This window comes from Salmo salar, chromosome ssa23 (genome assembly GCF_905237065.1).
Source record: "Salmo salar chromosome ssa23, Ssal_v3.1, whole genome shotgun sequence".
NCBI classification, from domain to species: domain Eukaryota; kingdom Metazoa; phylum Chordata; class Actinopteri; order Salmoniformes; family Salmonidae; genus Salmo; species Salmo salar.
In genome coordinates this window covers 49,545,195-49,564,796 of record NC_059464.1, presented here as the reverse complement: position 1 = coordinate 49,564,796, position 19,602 = coordinate 49,545,195, and the positions used below count along the sequence as shown (strand labels likewise).

Here is a 19,602-nt window from a genome sequence, read left to right as displayed (position 1 = left end):
ACAGTTCTGTTTTTCTTTCATCAGACCAGAGGACATTTCTCAAAAAAGTACAATCTTTGTCCCCATGTGCAGTTGCAAATCGTAGTCTGGCTTTGTTATGGCGGTTTTGGAGCAGTGGCTTCTTCCTTGCTGAGCGGCCTTTCAAGTTATGTCGATATAGGACTCATTTTACTGTGGACATAGATACTTTTGTACCTGTTTCCTCCAGCATCTTCATAAGGTCCTTTGCTGTTGTTCTGGGATTGATTTGCACTTTTTGCACCAAAGTACGTTCATCTCTAGGAGACAGAACGCGTCTCCTTCCTGATCGGTATGATGGCTACGTGGTCCCATGGTGTTTATACTTGCGTACTATTGTTTGTACAGATGAACGTGGTACCTTCAGGCGTTTGGAAATTGCTCCCAAGGATGAACCAGATTTGTGGAGGTCTACATTTTTGGGCTGATTTCTTTTGATTTTCCCATGATGTCAAGCAAAGAGGCACTGAGTTTGAAGGCTGGCCTTGAAATACATCCACAGGTACACCTCCAATTGACTCAAATGATGTCAATTAGCCTATCAGAAGCTTCTAAAGCCATGACATCATTTTCTGGAATTTTCCAAGCTGTTTAAAAGCACAGTTAACTAAGTGTAGGTACACTTCTAACCCACTGGAATTGTGATACAGTGAATTATAAGTGAAATAATCTGTCTGTAAAACAATTGTTGTAAAAATTATTTGTGTCATGCACAAAGTAGATGTCCTAACCGACTTGCCAAAAACTATAGTTTGTTAACAAGAAATTTGTGGAGTGGTTGAAAAAACGAGTTTTTAAATGACTCCGACCTAAGTGTATGTAAACTTCCGACTTGTATATGATTACACTCTTATTCAGAACAAAGAACAGCTAAAGATAATAAGAAGATGCAATCATTTGTGAGAGGAGCGAAAATGTATTTATTTTATCTTTACATTGATGGATGTAAACTTCCCACTTCAACTGTCAGCCGTATGGTTCAACAAATTCATACAGTAGAGAAGTATCCGACATGCACCCACATCTGTTCACAATCAACTAACAAGAAATTAGTTTCATCAGTTGCAGTAGTAATGAAAGTCAATGATCATCTTTTATTTTTGAACAATTGTGTGTGTTTACATTTACTTTTTAGTCATTTTAGCAGACGCTCTTATCCAGAGCGACTTACAGTAGTGAATGCATACATTTCATTTTCATGCATTTCTTTTCATACTTTTTTTTCTTCCGTACTGGTCCCCCGTGGGAAACGATGTGTTTTGTGAGAGAGATTATTTAGCAAAAATAAATAAAAATCTGAAAACATAGTTTGTATGGAACCATCGCACAGGGATCCCAATAACTCGTTAGGCCCTATCGGTGAGCACCAGTATCGTTCTCTGTGGCGTCATGGACAAACAGCACACTTATTCAGTACTGCAGATTACACTGATCAACCACAAGGTAACCCGTGTTGGGATTTGAACCCACGATCTTTTGGTTCGAAGGGCAGTGTCTTAACCACTGGTCTATGGAGAAACATTAGTAAAGTCATTACTCCATTTAAATAAATATCCATCCCATCTAAGCCAGATATTAGGTTGAAATAAAGACACCAAAAAAAAAAAAAGATAATTAAGTGATTGCTATGTCATTACGGGTTAGATTAAAGTCACGCCTCTTATCATAATCAAGGATAGTTTGTTCAGCACGAAGCATAGCCTTACACACGTCTAACACGTCGAGAGAAACGTTTAGTTTGGTTTGAAATGGGGTTTAGTGTCGTAAAGAAATGCCATCGTTGTGTTATTGTGTAGAGTTATTAATGTACAGTATGGTAATACCACTGTGGTCCAATAGGAGACGCGCTTCTCCACACTGTCCGGAAGACACACTGACGTAACATCTCACAGCCTTTCCCCACCATCTTCTCATTAACAACAAGTAGACAAGATGTAAAATAACCAGCTAAATCTTTCACTGTCATCTAGTCTGTTTAGTATTTTATATCTGATTCTTTCTTTTTTTTTGTTGTTGCGCGAAGTCAGAGAAAATCCGTGTGAATTAGTTTATAATTTCAACTGATTTACATTCGATTCTCACCTATCGTTCGGGAGAGTTATTTAACCCTGAATCGGGATTGTTTTTGACAGACAGCAAAGTAAAAAAGCAGAACGGAACAACACACCGGTTATTTTGTCTGATCGGTTTATCGTTTTTTTATTTTATTTTGTATTTTTTTAATATAAACAAGTTAAAAGAGTGTGGAAGACAGGATGCAGAAGAGAAGAAAGCCTGAACCGATACAACTCAACCCTATTCCCGATGGAAACACTATCCACGGTACCGGTGTCACGGAGTGAGTAGCCCGGTCTATAGACAGGACGATCTGGATGTGGTGGCAATCATTGATGTCAATCATTTCTCTCTGTCCCCCATATTACAAATGTAAAATAGTGAAGTCATCTTTAGCCTAAATTTGTCCAATTTGTACTTTTATTTGACTTGTATTAGATCGGTATAGGTTTGTGTTGTAGTTATAGTTGTATTAGTGTAAAAGCTAGTTAGTGTTTCAATGTGATTATCACTTTCTTTCTTCTGTCTTATTGTGTGTGGAGGGGGGCAGGCAGGCGCACTCAGAGCCATACATTTAGAAATATATATATATATATATATGACTTTGCTTGTTTGCGTCAGTGTGTTTAGCATAGATGTTACAGGCTTTGGTTTTCCACTTATATTTAGAAGTTGGACGTTAGCACCTGGGGGCCCATCGATTGGCGTCATCTCGTTAAGTCAGTATGTTGTTACACCTGTGCTGACTTGTCACCTCATTAAGTCAGTATGTGTTACACCTGTGCTGACTTGTCATCTCGTTAAGTCAGTATGTGTTACACCTGTGCTGACTTGTCACCTCGTTAAGTCAGTATGTGTTACACCTGCGCTGACTTGTCACCTCGTTAAGTCAGTATGTGTTACACCTGCGCTGACTTGTCACCTCGTTAAGTCAGTATGTGTTACACCTGTGCTGACTTGTCACCTCGTTAAGTCAGTATGTGTTACACCTGTGCTGACTGTCACCTCGTTAAGTCAGTATGTGTTACACCTGCGCTGACTTGTCACCTCGTTAAGTCAGTATGTGTTACACCTGCGCTGACTTGTCACCTCGTTAAGTCAGTATGTGTTACACCTGCGCTGACTTGTCACCTCGTTAAGTCAATATGTGTTACACCTGTGCTGACTTGTCACCTCGTTAAGTCAGTATGTGTTACACCTGTGCTGACTTGTCACCTCGTTAAGTCAGTATGTGTTACACCTGTGCTGACTTGTCACCTCGTTAAGTCAGTATGTGTTACACCTGTGCTGACTTGTCACCTCGTTAAGTCAGTATGTGTTACACCTGTGCTGACTTGGCATCTCGTTAAGTCAGTATGTGTTACACATGTGCTGACTTGTCATCTCGTTAAGTCAGTATGTGTTACACCTGTGCTGACTTGTCATCTCGTTAAGTCAGTATGTGTTACACCTGTGCTGGTTGTCACCTCGTTAAGTCAGTATGTGTTACACCTGCGCTGACTTGTCATCTCGTTAAGTCAGTATGTGTTACACCTGTGCTGACTTGTCATCTCGTTAAGTCAGTATGTGTTACACCTGTGCTGGTTGTCACCTCGTTAAGTCAGTATGTGTTACACCTGCGCTGACTTGTCACCTCGTTAAGTCAGTATGTGTTACACCTGTGCTGGCTTGTCACCTCGTTATGTCAGTATGTGTTACACCTGTGCTGGCTTGGCACCTCGTTAAGTCAGTATGTGTTACACCTGTGCTGACTTGGCATCTCGTTAAGTCAGTATGTGTTACACATGTGCTGACTTGTCATCTCGTTAAGTCAGTATGTGTTACACCTGTGCTGGTTGTCATCTCGTTAAGTCAGTATGTGTTACACCTGTGCTGGTTGTCATCTCGTTAAGTCAGTATGTGTTACACCTGTGCTGGTTGTCACCTCGTTAAGTCAGTATGTGTTACACCTGTGCTGGTTGTCACCTCGTTAAGTCAGTATGTGTTACACCTGTGCTGGTTGTCATCTCGTTAAGTCAGTATGTGTTACACCTGCGCTGACTTGTCATCTCGTTAAGTCAGTATGTGTTACACCTGTGCTGACTTGTCATCTCGTTAAGTCAGTATGTGTTACACCTGTGCTGGTTGTCACCTCGTTAAGTCAGTATGTGTTACACCTGTACTGACTTGTCACCTCGTTAAGTCAGTATGTGTTACACCTGTGCTGACTTGGCATCTCGTTAAGTCAGTATGTGTTACACATGTGCTGACTTGTCATCTCGTTAAGTCAGTATGTGTTACACCTGTGCTGACTTGTCATCTCGTTAAGTCAGTATGTGTTACACCTGTGCTGGTTGTCACCTCGTTAAGTCAGTATGTGTTACACCTGCGCTGACTTGTCATCTCGTTAAGTCAGTATGTGTTACACCTGTACTGACTTGTCATCTCGTTAAGTCAGTATGTGTTACACCTGTGCTGGTTGTCACCTCGTTAAGTCAGTATGTGTTACACCTGCGCTGACTTGTCATCTCGTTAAGTCAGTATGTGTTACACCTGTGCTGGTTGTCACCTCGTTATGTCAGTATGTGTTACACCTGTGCTGACTTGGCATCTCGTTAAGTCACTATGTGTTACACATGTGCTGACTTGTCATCTCGTTAAGTCAGTATGTGTTACACCTGTGCTGACTTGTCATCTCATTAAGTCAGTATGTGTTACACCTGTGCTGGTTGTCATCTCGTTAAGTCAGTATGTGTTACACCTGTGCTGGTTGTCATCTCGTTAAGTCAGTATGTGTTACACCTGTGCTGGTTGTCACCTCGTTAAGTCAGTATGTGTTACACCTGTGCTGGTTGTCACCTCGTTAAGTCAGTATGTGTTACACCTGTGCTGGTTGTCATCTCGTTAAGTCAGTATGTGTTACACCTGCGCTGACTTGTCATCTCGTTAAGTCAGTATGTGTTACACCTGTGCTGACTTGTCATCTCGTTAAGTCAGTATGTGTTACACCTGTGCTGACTTGTCATCTCGTTAAGTCAGTATGTGTTACACCTGTGCTGGCTTGTCACCTCGTTAAGTCAGTATGTGTTACACCTGTGCTGACTTGTCACCTCGTTAAGTCAGTATGTGTTACACCTGTGCTGACTTGGCATCTCGTTAAGTCAGTATGTGTTACACCTGTGCTGACTTGTCACCTCGTTAAGTCAGTATGTGTTACACCTGTGCTGACTTGTCACCTCGTTAAGTCAGTATGTGTTACACCTGTGCTGACTTGTCACCTCGTTAAGTCAGTATGTGTTACACCTGCGCTGACTTGTCACCTCGTTAAGTCAGTATGTGTTACACCTGCGCTGACTTGTCACCTCGTTAAGTCAGTATGTGTTACACCTGTGCTGACTTGTCACCTCGTTAAGTCAGTATGTGTTACACCTGTGCTGACTTGTCACCTCGTTAAGTCAGTATGTGTTACACCTGTGTTGACTTGTCACCTCATTAAGTCAGTATGTGTTACACCTGTGCTGGCTGTCACCTCGTTAAGTCAGAAGGTGTTTTTAAAGCGGCTGGCCCAGTGTTCCAGTTGTTTTGAGAGATGTGGAAGGTTAAACACCTTTAGTTGGCTCTCTCTATTTGATTTCTTAAAAAAAAATTTGTTTGCCTCTCTTCTTGGGCAAAGTTATCAAGTTCAGCTCTTGGTGGGTGTCTTTTAGGTTCTGGTTGTTTCTAGTCCAACACCCCCATCTTTCAGAACCCTTCCTAAAACCCCACCTGTTATGTTTTGGTTGTTGTCAGTGACTCTTTTTTTTTTTTTTTTTTAGTTCCCACTTCTGTTTTAAGCAAACATTTTTTTAGGGGGGTTTCTTGCTGGGGAATGTAACAAAATGGGGGGGGGGGGGACTCGTCTGAGATCTCGTCTCCCATCAATATGGTTGCGTCTCTAGTCACCGACTCTGAAGCTCTGTTAAGTTCAGAAGAAATGTTTTTCGATTCTGTCACTGACATCCACCCTGAAGGGTTATAAGATTAGAATCATTTTGAAAGTTGGAAGCATTGGTGTAAAACCCTACATGGGAGATGCTAGATAAATGTACCTGTGTGGCTGTGCATTTTCATGGAGGCTCGTCATAACATTAGCTCACTGAGATACATTTAGTATCGAACATGTTAAGACTCCTAGGAAGAGAATTCCTGAGAAGAGAATTGTATTGGATCCACTGTTTGTGTACCATGTCTCCTAGAGGTCTGAACCAAGAGTTTGACAAAGGAGCTGATTGTGGACTACAGGAAAATGTGGGCCGAACAGGCCTCCCATTCACATCAACGGGGCTGTAGTGGAGCGGGTCGAGAGTTTCAAATTCCTTGGTGTCCACATCACCAACGATCTATCATGGTCCAAACATACCAAGACAGTCGTGAAGAGGGCAAGACAAAACCTTTTCCCCCTCAGGAGACTGAAAAGATTTGGGTCCCCAGATTCTCAAAAGGTTCTACAGCTGCACCATCGAGAGCATCCTGACCGGTTGCATCACCACCTGGTACAGTATGGCAACTGCTCGGCCTCCGACCGCAAGGCACTACAGAGGGTAGTGCGTACGGCCCCAGTACATCACTGGGGCCAAGCTTCCTGCCATCCAGGACCTCTATACCAGGCGGTGTCAGAGGAAAGACCATAAAACTGACTGTTTTCTCTGCTACCGCACGGCAAGCGGTACCGGAGCTCCAAGTCTAGGACCAAAAGGCTCCTTAACAGCTTCTACCCCCAAGCCATAAGACCACCAGAATATTTACATTCACCCCCCCCCCCATTTGTTTTGTACACTGCTGCTACTCGCTGTTTATTATCTACGCATAGTCACTTCACCCCCACCTACACGTACAAATGACCTCTAACCTGTACCCCAACACACCGACTCGGTACCAGTACCCTCTGTATACAGCATCGTTATTGTGTTACTCTTTATTTTTTTTTACTTTAGTAAATGTATTATTTTCTGTAGCTACTACATCTGCCCATCTCATTGATATCAAGTTATTAGAGATAAACATTGCATTGAACATGCGTCATGTGCGCAATGGTCATGTGAGGTGAAATGTGTATATTTTGAAAAAGTGAACACTCCCGTGTGTTTGACCTGACGAAGATCCGTTTCTGGTGGAAACGTTGTCAATAAAGCGGTGAATTGGGGAGAGGGCCTTCTCGTTCTATAATAGTATTCTTCATTAGCCCAGCACCTATTCTTTTTAAGGATGTGCGTATAACCACAAACTTTTTTTCTATAGACGGGGGGGTACTACCTTTTCATACGGCACTCCGATCTGCAAGACTCCAGTACGCACCGTCATTTGGGTGTGTACCTGAGATGGCAAATAGGATTTTAACCTCCCATAAGACATTTGAATTCACAACGGGAAGATTATGCCCCGGGCATTATGACAAGAGACTCTTTGTTTGACAACCATGTTGTATCCAGTGTGGGGGGGGGGAACAACGGAATCACTACAAAAGAGACAAACACCTATATGACAGAAAGACGTGTATTCATCTCCCCACGCTGTCACTTTGACTAATTGCGCAGGAAATTGATTCCACAAGGCCTTAGAATCCAGAGGGTGACCCACAATCGGGCATAGACAATGAGACTTTCTGTGACCAGTGGTGCCAAACAACGAACAAATGCTCATTTGATCTCATGGCTCTTATTATCCAGGAAATAACTGAGCAACTGGGTGGAATACGTGAGAAGAGACAAGCGGTGAAATTACAACTGCATGCAGCTATAACTGACCCCGGGGAGAAACTCACAAATATGGAGAGCACACTTTTTTTGAAATTCGAAACTGATCTGTAGCAGGACGTCAGAACGAGGAAGATTTTAAGAAGTTCTATCGGCGCTCCACAATGACTATGAACAGAATGAGGTGAATCTGTGAAGAGGGAATCCCCGGCGAGGCCGTAGACAGACACGCAGTGAAGTCCGAGACTACCCAAAACAGGTTACCCTACCTCCGCACTCGAGTGCATCTTCTCTTGATGCAGATTCGGATTTAAAGCTATGATTCCCATGGGATGTGGATCTTTGTTAGGACACAAGCGAGGGGGGAAGAGGATACCCTCAATGGCCCAACAGGGGTCAGCAGCACCGCGGACGTGGAAGAAGTGCCTGATGGGTAGGAAGAACAGAGGAGCAAGGCCGCTGTTGGACACTCACTCAGAATGCCTGAGGGGGATCAACCTTTCTTCACGTCCCATCAATACTTCATGTGAGTTGGCCTTGAGTTAAGGGTTTATCTTTCGTCCCCTCACTTCATCATGTAATGACTTTGACACCACAATTGAGTTTCAGAAATGATTTCATTTGCATCGAGACTTTTGTACATACAGACATTTCTGTAACTACTACATCTGCCCATCTCATTGATATCAAATTATTAGAGAAACGCATTGTTTTTGCACCCACCGTGTGTCACGTCCGTAGTGGTTATGTGAGGTGAAATGTGTATATTTTGGGATGTGAGCACTCAGTTTGTTTCTTTTGACCTGACGAAGATCCATTTCGGATCTAAATGGCAGGTAGCCTAGTGGTTAGAGCATTTGGACTAGTAACTGAAAGGTTGCTAGATCGAATCCCCGAGCTGACAAGGTAAAACATCTGTCGTTCTGCCCCCTGAACAAGGCAGTTAACCCACTGTTCCCCCGTAGGCTGTCATTGTATATAAGAATTTGTTCTTAACTGACTTGCCTAGTTAAATTTAGATAAAAAATTAAAAAACATTGTCAGTAAAGTGGTGAATTGGCAGCTTTGAAAGTGTTCGGACATTCTTAACCATTCAAAACCATCAGCCACTTATTTCCCCAAGGCTGAAGATAATCACAGCTCACAGTATTGTTTAAGGGTGAAATTATCTCCAATGTTTGGATTATCACTAGTAGTGCAATCAAACCAAGGTTTCAATTTCCTGTCAAAGGTCTTCCAGGAAGTGCTACAACAGTTGAGTGTAACCCATTGCCCCTTTAGTGCCTTCCACCCAGAGTCTCAAGGTGCTCTTGAGAGATTTAATCAGACTTTGAAGTCTATGTCGCAGCGCTGGACGTTGGTCAGATATTTCTCTGGTTTTAGTCCAAATTAGCTTGTGCTAGTGTAACCGATGTGAAATGGCTAGTTAGTTAGCGGTGGTGCGCGCTAATAGCGTTTCAATCGGTGACGTCACTCGCTCTGAGACCTGAAGTGGTTGTTCCCCTTGCGACTGCAAGGGGAACAAGGGGCTTTTGTGGCGCGATGGGTAACGATGTTTCGTGGGTGTCAGTTGTTGATGTTTGCAAAGGTCCCTGGTTCAAGCCCAGGTTGGGGCGAAGAGAGGGACAGAACCTACACTGTTACATTTGGACATCATGTCAGTGGTCCTTTTGAGCTTGCTGAGAAAGAGGTTGTTGCAGGGTAACACCTTAAACACAAAAAATACATCTGTTGGAGCACGTTAGCTCTTTTTGATAAAGATTGTATTGAGCCTGTAAGTTTTGCCAGTGAGAATCTGGAGAAGGAAATGAAAATGAAAGTTTGATACAATCGAAAGGCCCAAAGCTGCACTTTCGATGTGGGTGACCAAGTCCTGGTTTTGTTTCCTGTTTTGGGGTCACTTTTAAGGCTCTTAGTGAGAGAAAAAAATGGTAATCTGGATTACATCATCGCCACACCGGAGTGCAGGGAAAGAAATTCCTTGAGGGCCGTTGTGGTATCGGCTTGAGGGGGATATACACGGCTGTGACAATAACTGACAAGAATTCTCTTGGGAGATAATATCGTCGGCATTTTGATTGTAAGGATTTCTACGTCAGGCGAACAAAAGGACTTGAGTTCCTGTATGTTGTTACAATTACACCAAGAGTCATTAATCATGAAGCATACACCCCCGCCCTTCTTCTTCCCAGAGAGATGTTTATTTCTGTCGGCGCGACGCATGAAGACTCCCGGTGGCTGTACCGACTCCGGCAATATGTCCCGAGTGAGCCATGTTTCCGTGAAACAGAGAATGTTACAATCTCTGATGTCTCTCTCTGGAAAGCAACCCATGCCTAATTTCGTCTACCTTGTTGTCAAGAGACTGAACATTGGCGAGTAATATACTCGGAAGCGGTGGGTGGTGTGGACGTCTTCGAAGTTTGACCAGGAGACCCCTCCGTCTACCTCTTCTGCAGCGACGTTGTTTTGGGTCGGCGTCTGGGATTAGATCCAATGTCCTGGGTGGAGGTCCAAACAGAGGATCCGCTTCGGGAAAGTCGTATTCCTGGTCGAAATGTTGGTAAGATGACATCGCTCTGAAACCCAATAGTTCTACCTGACTCTATGTAATAACACTTAAGATTTTTCTGGGCTAACAATGTAAGAAAATAAAACATAAATAATACTGCGTAGTTTCCTAAGGACTAGAAGCGAGGCGACCATCTCTATCGGTGCCATCTTGCCATCGTTCCCCCTACATGAGAACCTCATGCGCCCTTATCCAGGTATAGGCCTGGCTACTCAATTGTGCTCAAACGTTTGTAACATTGTTTGACTAGCTGGACCTTGCTACCAAACTTTGACTTTGATGTTACCAATGAGGGATGGTTATGATTTCTGACAAAATTATGTTTGAGCTCAAGTTGTAAAGATCTTTAGTTCAGTCGGTTGGCATGCTTTCTGAATCCACACTGAGCTTAAGGCTTCTTCTTCTATGGTGTATTGGTTATCGCACAATTTAATGTGCGTGACGGAAACAAGCAAACAAACAAACCTAAAACAATTTGATGAACTTCTATATAGTGGCTCATGAGTCACGTGTCCATAGTAACAAGTGATAAGGCGCTGCTTGCACCTATCAGGTCCTTTCAGACAGGTGAACCCCCCGTAACTACATCAAACATCTTTTCTGTTAAAAAAAATTACACAGATCTGATCACTACCCTGTACAGGTGTAACGATCGTCGTCGGGTGATGAGGAAGCGGACCAAAACGCAGCTGGGAGCGAACACATGTTTATTCTTTACACTGAAAATAAACACGTACACAAAACCAAGACAAGGCCGATACGTTAACTGCTCAAACAAAGAGACAACACCCCACCAACAGCGTGGGGGAAAAAGGAACTTAAATGTGATCCCAATCAGAGACAACTAGCGACAGCTGTCTCTGATTGGGAATCGACAGAACCCAACATAGAAATACACCAACATGACACACCCTGACCCAAAAATACCCGAGTTCACCTGGTCAGGGCGTGACAACAGGCTCAAGGGAAACCTGTAAGGACTGGTCTTCCGATGCCAATACCCCTTGCAAGTCTTAAGATGTAAAATCCTTAAATCCTTAAAAACTTTTCTGCCACAGCTAAAATAATGTCCAGTTTTTTAGACTTTTTTGAGACTTGTGCCTTATAATAACTGTGGTAATGAACGCCACAAAATCCACCTTTTTAATACACAGGGGGGGGATATCGTTTAACTGGCAGCAAACATTACCACATTATCTTCACCAGCATCAATTATTTTCTCAATTATTTTTAAATCGCAGGAGATTCAATTAACTGCTCTTAACTTTTGCCACGTCAATCTCCTTCATCCTTACAGGGCACTCGGGGATCATGATCCCCCAACACAATTGCAAAACCGTCGTCCTTCTACACACCGTTTTTCAATATACTCTGTCCGTCTGCACACAATTGAAACATGGTGAAATTCTTACACTGCATTGGTTTGGGGACAATAGCTTTTACAGCCTATCTTACATATCCAAGCTTCACATGCGTAGGTATTTTCTCTTTAGCAGAAAACAACAGGACCGACAGACTTTCTTCTTTTCCTCCAGTCACCCAGCGGGTCAGACGCCGGGGCACCAACCAAACCAGGTATTCAACCTAAACATCTGTCGTCCCCCCTGAGATGACTCCTTTGACTGGTGTCTTCCCGAAGTTCAAAACACAAAACTTCTATTGTTCGGATTCTTTTTTCGAAGCTCACTGCAATCTTTCCTCTGTTCTTAAGAAATACAATGAATCAAAGTTAGACCACTTCTCGTTCACTCTGACTGACGCCACTTTTTTCCAAGTACATACTTCACAGTTTTCGAAACACCTCAAAACGGGTTTCCCCACATATGCATCTTTACTCAACAAACACATCCCAACAAGAAGCGTTTCATTATCATTCTTAAACGTATCCTCCACTCCAATTTGAGATCATTTCCTTTTTGTTCCAGTTTTCGCTACTACTGTTGTCCATTCAGACCATTCCTCTTCACCAACTTTGTTCGACGCGCTGCTTGATTGGATCTCTGTATCTACTTCCGCCATATTTCTCCCCCTGAGTTTGGCGCCGAATCAACAAGAAGATGAAACTCACGTCGCCCCTACAGTTGACCAATCACGGACGAAGGGGCGTAGACTTCGACTCCATATGCTGTTTGCGTTAAGATTTCCCTTCACTGAAATTAAGGGACCTAGACCGTTATTCCTCATCCACCAAACTTTACAGTTGGCACTATGCATTGGGGCAGGTAGCGTTCTACTGACATCCGCCAAATCCAGAATCGGACTGCCAGATGGTGAAGCATGATTCATCACTCCAGAGAAGGCGTTTCCACTGCTCCAGAGTCCAACGGCGGTGAGCTTTACACCACTTCAACCGACACTTGGCATTGCTCATGGTGATTATTAAGCTTGTGTGCCCATTTCATGAAACCCATTTCGTGAAACTCCCCAGACGAACAGTACTTGTGCCGACGGGGTCGGCTCTAGCAGGGCAGAAATTCGACGAAATGACTTGTTGGAAAGGTGGCATCCTATGACATTGCCACGTTGAAAAGTCACTTAGCTCTTCAGTTAGGACATTCTACTGCCAATTGTTTGTCTATGTCTACGAATCCACTAATTTTAAAGGGGTGTCCACATACTTTTGACCATGTAGTATTGTATTATCATATTGTGTATCATCTCGAATACATTACATTTATATACTATGTGCACCATCAACTGTACTCAGTAGCTTTTAGACTAGGCAGTGAGAGGCTGGCTGTGCTGTTGGAGCTGTGATGTGTGATTCTCATAGAAAGGCTATAAATGTGGACGTGCCAAATGGCACCCTATTCGCTTCGTAGGTCACTCCGAAGTGGACAGAGTGCCATTTGAGATGCACATGCGATGTTGTCTTGTAGAACAGTCCACTGACTGGATGTCCTTGGGCTTTGTGGATGGAATACAGAAGGCCTGAATCACGTTGCCCGCTTCAAGTTCCTCATCACTTTAGTGTGTGGGCTGCGGTGTTCCAGCTATTGTTGTCTCTCCCACGCCTCTCCTTGTCGAGTGTTACTTCGCTCCACTCCTCCCTTCTCCTCCGCTCCTCTCCCCCTCCCGTGTCCTCGTCCCCTCTCTTCTCCTTTCCTCTCCTCCCATCTCCTCTCGTCCTCTCTCCTACCCTCCCCTCTTCTATCCTCTGCCCTTCACCTCCCCTCCCGTCTCCTTTCTCCTCTCGTCCTCTCGTCCTCTCGTCCTCTCCCCTACCATACCCTCTCCTTTCCCCTTCTTCTCCTTTCCTCTCCTCCCCTCTCTTCCTCTCTTCCCCTCCCATCTCCTCTCCTCTCCTCTCCCCCTTCTCCACTCTTCTTATCTCCCGTATTCTCCTCTCTAAATGAGAATGAGGAGCTAAGCCCTAGGCTGAACATCGTGTGTGTGTGTGTGTGTGTGTGTGTCTGTGTGTGTGTGTGTGTGTGTGTGTGTGTGTGTGTGTGTGTGTGTGTGTGTGTGTGTGTGTGTGTGTGTGTGTGTGTGTGTGTGTGTTCCTGCCTATCTCATTCTAGTACCTCTCCAATTAGTGAGTCGTGCTATAACTAATTAGCTGTGTCCTGGAGACATGAAAGAATATAATATTTCCATCACACTATGACTACATTTGAATTCATGCGCAGAAAAGAAGAGCAGCTTTCACACGGATGAGAAACTGATTTAGCATCTGAATGTATGAAGAGGTAAGAGGCTCTTGTTGTTGCTGCTGCTTTTAGCTGTGTGTCAGTGAGTAGAGTTGTTAGGGACACGGAACCCACAGTAGGGTCGTTTAGAACACGGAACCCACAGTAGAGTTGTTAGGGACATGGAACATGGAACCACAGTAGGGTTGTTAGAACACGGAACCCACAGTAGGGTCGTTTAGAACACGGAACCCACAGTAGAGTTGTTAGGGACATGGAACATGGAACCACAGTAGGGTTGTTTAGAACATGGAACCACAGTAGGGTCGTTTAGAACATGGAACCACAGTAGGGTCGTTTAGAACATGGAACCACAGTAGGGTCGTTTAGAACATGGAACCACAGTAGGGTTGTTAGAACATGGAACCCACAGTAGGGTCGTTTAGAACATGGAACCACAGTAGGGTTGTTAGAACATGGAACCACAGTAGGGTCGTTTAGAACATGGAACCACAGTAGGGTCGTTTAGAACATGGAACCACAGTAGGGTCGTTTAGAACATGGAACCCACAGTAGGGTTGTTACAACATGGAACATGGAACCACAGTAGGGTTGTTACAACATGGAACATGGAACCACTGTAGGGTTGTTACAACATGGAACATGGAACTACAGTAGGGTTGTTACAACATGGAACATGGAACCACAGTAGGGTTGTTAGAACATGGAACCCACAGTAGGGTTGTTAGAACATGGAACCACAGTAGGGTTGTTAGAACATGGAACCACAGTAGGGTTGTTAGAACATGGAACCACAGTAGGGTTGTTAGAACATGGAACCACAGTAGGGTTGTTAGAACATGGAACCACAGTAGGGTTGTTAGAACATGGAACCACAGTAGGGTTGTTAGAACACGGAACCCCAGTAGGGTTGTTAGAACACGGAACATGGAACCCACAGTAGGGTTGTTTGGAACACGGAACCACAGTAGGGTTGTTTAGAACACGGAACCCCAGTAGGGTTGTTAGAACACGGAACCCCAGTAGGGTTGTTAGAACACGGAACCACAGTAGGGTTGATGGAACATGGAACCACAGTAGGGTTGTTTAGAACATGGAACCACAGTAGGGTTGTTTAGAACATGGAACCACAGTAGGGTCGTTTAGAACACGGAACCCACAGTAGGGTCGTTTAGAACACGGAACCCACAGTAGGGTCGTTTAGAACACGGAACCCACAGTAGAGTTGTTAGGGACATGGAACATGGAACCACAGTAGGGTTGTTAGAACATGGAACCCACAGTAGGGTCGTTTAGAACATGGAACCACAGTAGGGTCGTTTAGAACATGGAACCCACAGTAGGGTTGTTAGAACATGGAACCACAGTAGGGTTGTTTAGAACATGGAACCCACAGTAGGGTCGTTTAGAACATGGAACCACAGTAGGGTCGTTTAGAACATGGAACCCACAGTAGGGTTGTTACAACATGGAACATGGAACCACAGTAGGGTTGTTACAACATGGAACATGGAACCACTGTAGGGTTGTTACAACATGGAACATGGAACCACAGTAGGGTTGTTAGAACATGGAACCCACAGTAGGGTTGTTTAGAACATGGAACCACAGTAGGGTTGTTAGAACATGGAACCACAGTAGGGTTGTTAGAACATGGAACCACAGTAGGGTTGTTAGAACATGGAACCACAGTAGGGTTGTTAGAACACGGAACCCCAGTAGGGTTGTTAGAACACGGAACATGGAACCCACAGTAGGGTTGTTTGGAACATGGAACCACAGTAGGGTTGTTTAGAACACGGAACCCCAGTAGGGTTGTTAGAACACGGAACCCCAGTAGGGTTGTTAGAACACGGAACCACAGTAGGGTTGATGGAACATGGAACCACAGTAGGGTTGTTTAGAACACGGAACCCCAGTAGGGTTGTTAGAACACGGAACCCCAGTAGGGTTGTTAGAACACGGAACCACAGTAGGGTTGATGGAACATGGAACCACAGTAGGGTTGTTTAGAACACGGAACCACAGTAGGGTTGTTTAGAACATGGAACCACAGTAGGGTTGAATAAAACCAGATCGTGACGCCAAATTGTCATAGAAATTCTACACAGCGACCCTCTTTATTAACGATAAATTGGAGAGTTCAAAGTCAAACTTAGATGCATAAAGTAGCAGGCTGAAGTGACCTCTCCCAGGAAGTCCCATTAGTTATCTTATATCCTGCTTACACAGACAAGCTACATAGAAAGACGAAAGATGAACATTTTCACACATGAACATTTCCTTCACAAGACCTAACGAGTCTGACTACTGACCTGAAGAGTCTGACTACAGACCTGGTCTGACTACAGACCTGAAGAGTCTGACTACAGACCTGAAGTCTGACTACAGACCTGAAGAGTCTGACTACAGACCTAACGAGTCTGACTACTGACCTGAAGAGTCTGACTACTGACCTGAAGAGTCTGACTACAGACCTGGTCTGACTACAGACCTAACGAGTCTGACTACAGACCTGACGAGTCTGACTACAGACCTGAAGAGTCTGACTACAGAGATATTACAATTTGTTTTCTAATTCTACTCCTGTGGATCTGACCTAGCTGTTACACTGCTGTCTAGAAGGTAACTGGTAACCTAGCTGTTACACTGCTGTCTAGAAGGTAACTGGTAACCTAGCTGTTACACTGCTGTCTAGAAGGTAACTGGTAACCTAGCTGTTACACTGCTGTCTAGAAGGTAACTGGTAACCTAGCTGTTACACTGCTGTCTAGAAGGTAACTGGTAACCTAGCTGTTACACTGCTGTCTAGAAGGTAACTGGTGACCTAGCTGTTACACTGCTGTCTAGAAGGTAACTGGTAACCTAGCTGTTACACTGCTGTCTAGAAGGTAACTGGTAACCTAGCTGTTACACTGCTGTCTAGAAGGTAACTGGTAACCTAGCTGTTACACTGCTGTCTAACTGTATCTGGTAACCTAGCTGTTACACTGCTGTCTAACTGTATCTGGTAACCTAGCTGTTACACTGCTGTCTAGCTGTAACTGGTAACCTAGCTGTTACACTGCTGTCTAGAAGGTAACTGGTAACCTAGCTGTTACACTGCTGTCTAGAAGGTAACTGGTAACCTAGCTGTTACACTGCTGTCTAGAAGGTAACTGGTAACCTAGCTGTTACACTGCTGTCTAGAAGGTAACTGGTAACCTAGCTGTTACACTGCTGTCTAGAAGGTAACTGGTAACCTAGCTGTTACACTGCTGTCTAGAAGGTAACTGGTAACCTAGCTGTTACACTGCTGTCTAACTGTATCTGGTAACCTAGCTGTTACACTGCTGTCTAGAAGGTATCTGGTAACCTAGCTGTTACACTGCTGTCTAGCTGTAACTGGTAACCTAGCTGTTACACTGCTGTCTAGAAGGTAACTGGTAACCTAGCTGTTACACTGCTGTCTAGAAGGTAACTGGTAACCTAGCTGTTACACTGCTGTCTAACTGTATCTGGTAACCTAGCTGTTACACTGCTGTCTAGCTGTAACTGGTAACCTAGCTGTTACACTGCTGTCTAGAAGGTATCTGGTAACCTAGCTGTTACACTGCTGTCCTGGCTAGGTGGTGATATGTTTTACATATGAGGAGAAGAGTTCTGTAGAGGTGGAAGGAGAATAGCAGGTCAGTTGCATGTGTAAACTGTAGAGATAATTTGTACCTAATTAAGGTTCCTGAAATACCACAGAGATACAGATATAATATATTTAATAATCTGGGTGGTTCGAGCGCTGAATGCTGATTGGCTGACAGCCGTGGTATATCCTACCGTTTACCAAGGGTATGATAAAACATGTATCGTCACTGCTCTGATTACGTTGGTAACCGGGATTAATAATAGCAATAATGCACCTCGTTGTGGAATATGGCCAATATACTACGGCTAAGGGCTGTATCCAGGCACTCCGCGTTGTGTCGTGCATAAGAACAGCCCGCCGCCCGCACGAGTCGGTCCCTCTCCTCGTGCGGGCGGCGTTCGGCGGTCGACGTCACCGGCTTTCTAGCCGCCGCCGATCCATTTTCCATTTGTTTTGTCTTTGTCTTATTCACGCCTGGTTTCACTCACCCAATGACCTGTTTATTATTTTCCCCATGTTGTGTTTTGTGAGTGATTTGTTTGTTTGTTGTAATTTGGTCCGTCTTTGTGTGCTCGTGATTTACTTTGTATATTTGTATTTTTTTTTTGTAAAGTACTTTGATGACGCAATATCTGCTGTCTTGCGCCTGACTGTTTACACCAGCTACACACAGGGCCATTACACTCGGGCCATATTGCTTAATTGTAATATTAGTGTTCTAATTCCTGTGTGGTCTGACTCGCTCTCTCAGGTAGCCTATCGATTTAAGAGCGTTGAGCCAGTAAACCCGAAAAAAGTCGCTGGTTTGCAACCAGCAGTTCTTCCCGGGAAGTTAGCCGACGACGTGGATTGAAGCAGTCCCCCCTCCCCCCACACACCTCTCTGATTCAGAGGGTTAGACATTGTGCATTCCGTTCAGCAAATGACTACATATCCCTGTGACACTGGGGTGTGGAGGGTACTAAAACAGGACAAGGGGGATTTTGGTTAAGGTGAAGAAGAGGGAAGGACTAGAATGAGAATAGGGGGAGAATACTGTTGGAGGAGGAGAATACTGTTGGAGGAGGAGAATACTGTTGGAGGAGGAGAATACTGTTGGAGGAGGAGAATACTGTTGGAGGAGGAGGAGGAGAGGAGAATACTGTTGGAGGAGGAGAATACTGTTGGAGGAGGAGAATACTGTTGGAGGAGGAGGAGGAGAATACTGTTGGAGGAGGAGAATACTGTTGGAGGAGGAGGAGGAGAGGAGAATACTGTTGGAGGAGGAGGAGGAGAATACTGTTGGAGGAGGAGAATACTGTTGGAGGAGGAGAATACTGTTGGAGGAGGAGGAGGAGAATACTGTTGGAGGAGGAGAATACTGTTGGAGGAGGAGGAGGAGAGGAGAATACTGTTGGAGGAGGAGGAGGAGAATACTGTTGGAGGAGGAGAATACTGTTGGAGGAGGAGGAGGAGAGGAGAATACTGTTGGAGGAGGAGGAGGAGAATACTGTTGGAGGAGGAGAATACTGTTGGAGGAGGAGAATACTGTTGGAGGAGGAGGAGGAGAGGAGAATACTGTTGGAGGAGGAGAATACTGTTGGAGGAGGAGAGGAGAATACTGTTGGAGGAGGAGAATACTGTTGGAGGAGGAGGAGGAGAGGAGAATACTGTTGGAGGAGGAGGAGAGGAGAATACTGTTGGAGGAGGAGGAGAGAAGGAATACTGTTGGAGGAGGAAGAGAATACTGTTGGAGGAGGAGGAGGAGGAGAATACTGTTGGAGGAGGAGGAGGAGGAGGAGAATACTGTTGGAGGAGGAGGAGAGGAGAATACTGTTGGAGGAGGAGGAGGGGAGAATACTGTTGGAGGAGGAGAGGAGAATACTGTTGGAGGAGGAGGAGGAGGAGAATACTGTTGGAGGAGGAGGAGGAGAGGAGAATACTGTTGGAGGAGGAGGAGGAGAATACTGTTGGAGGAGGAGGAAGAGAATACTG

The 19,602-nt window shown here is 44.5% G+C and overlaps 1 protein-coding gene and 1 non-coding gene across 3 annotated transcripts in view; one reads left to right on the top strand and one right to left on the bottom strand.

Annotated features, from left to right (window-relative positions):
• Positions 1-1,326: 1,326 nt before the first annotated feature.
• Positions 1,327-1,458, bottom strand: LOC123729984 (small Cajal body-specific RNA 14). The gene has a single exon (XR_006761678.1).
• A 448-nt stretch (positions 1,459-1,906) lies between these two features.
• The window catches only part of map2k1 (mitogen-activated protein kinase kinase 1), a 76,715-nt gene continuing 59,019 nt past the window's right edge, over positions 1,907-19,602 (top strand). For both annotated transcript variants that reach the window (XM_045706260.1, XM_045706261.1), the window contains exon 1: positions 1,907-2,356. In XM_045706260.1, coding sequence (XP_045562216.1) covers positions 2,274-2,356 — 83 coding nt within the window. In that variant the 5' untranslated portion in view covers positions 1,907-2,273. The remainder of the gene's footprint in view (positions 2,357-19,602) is intronic.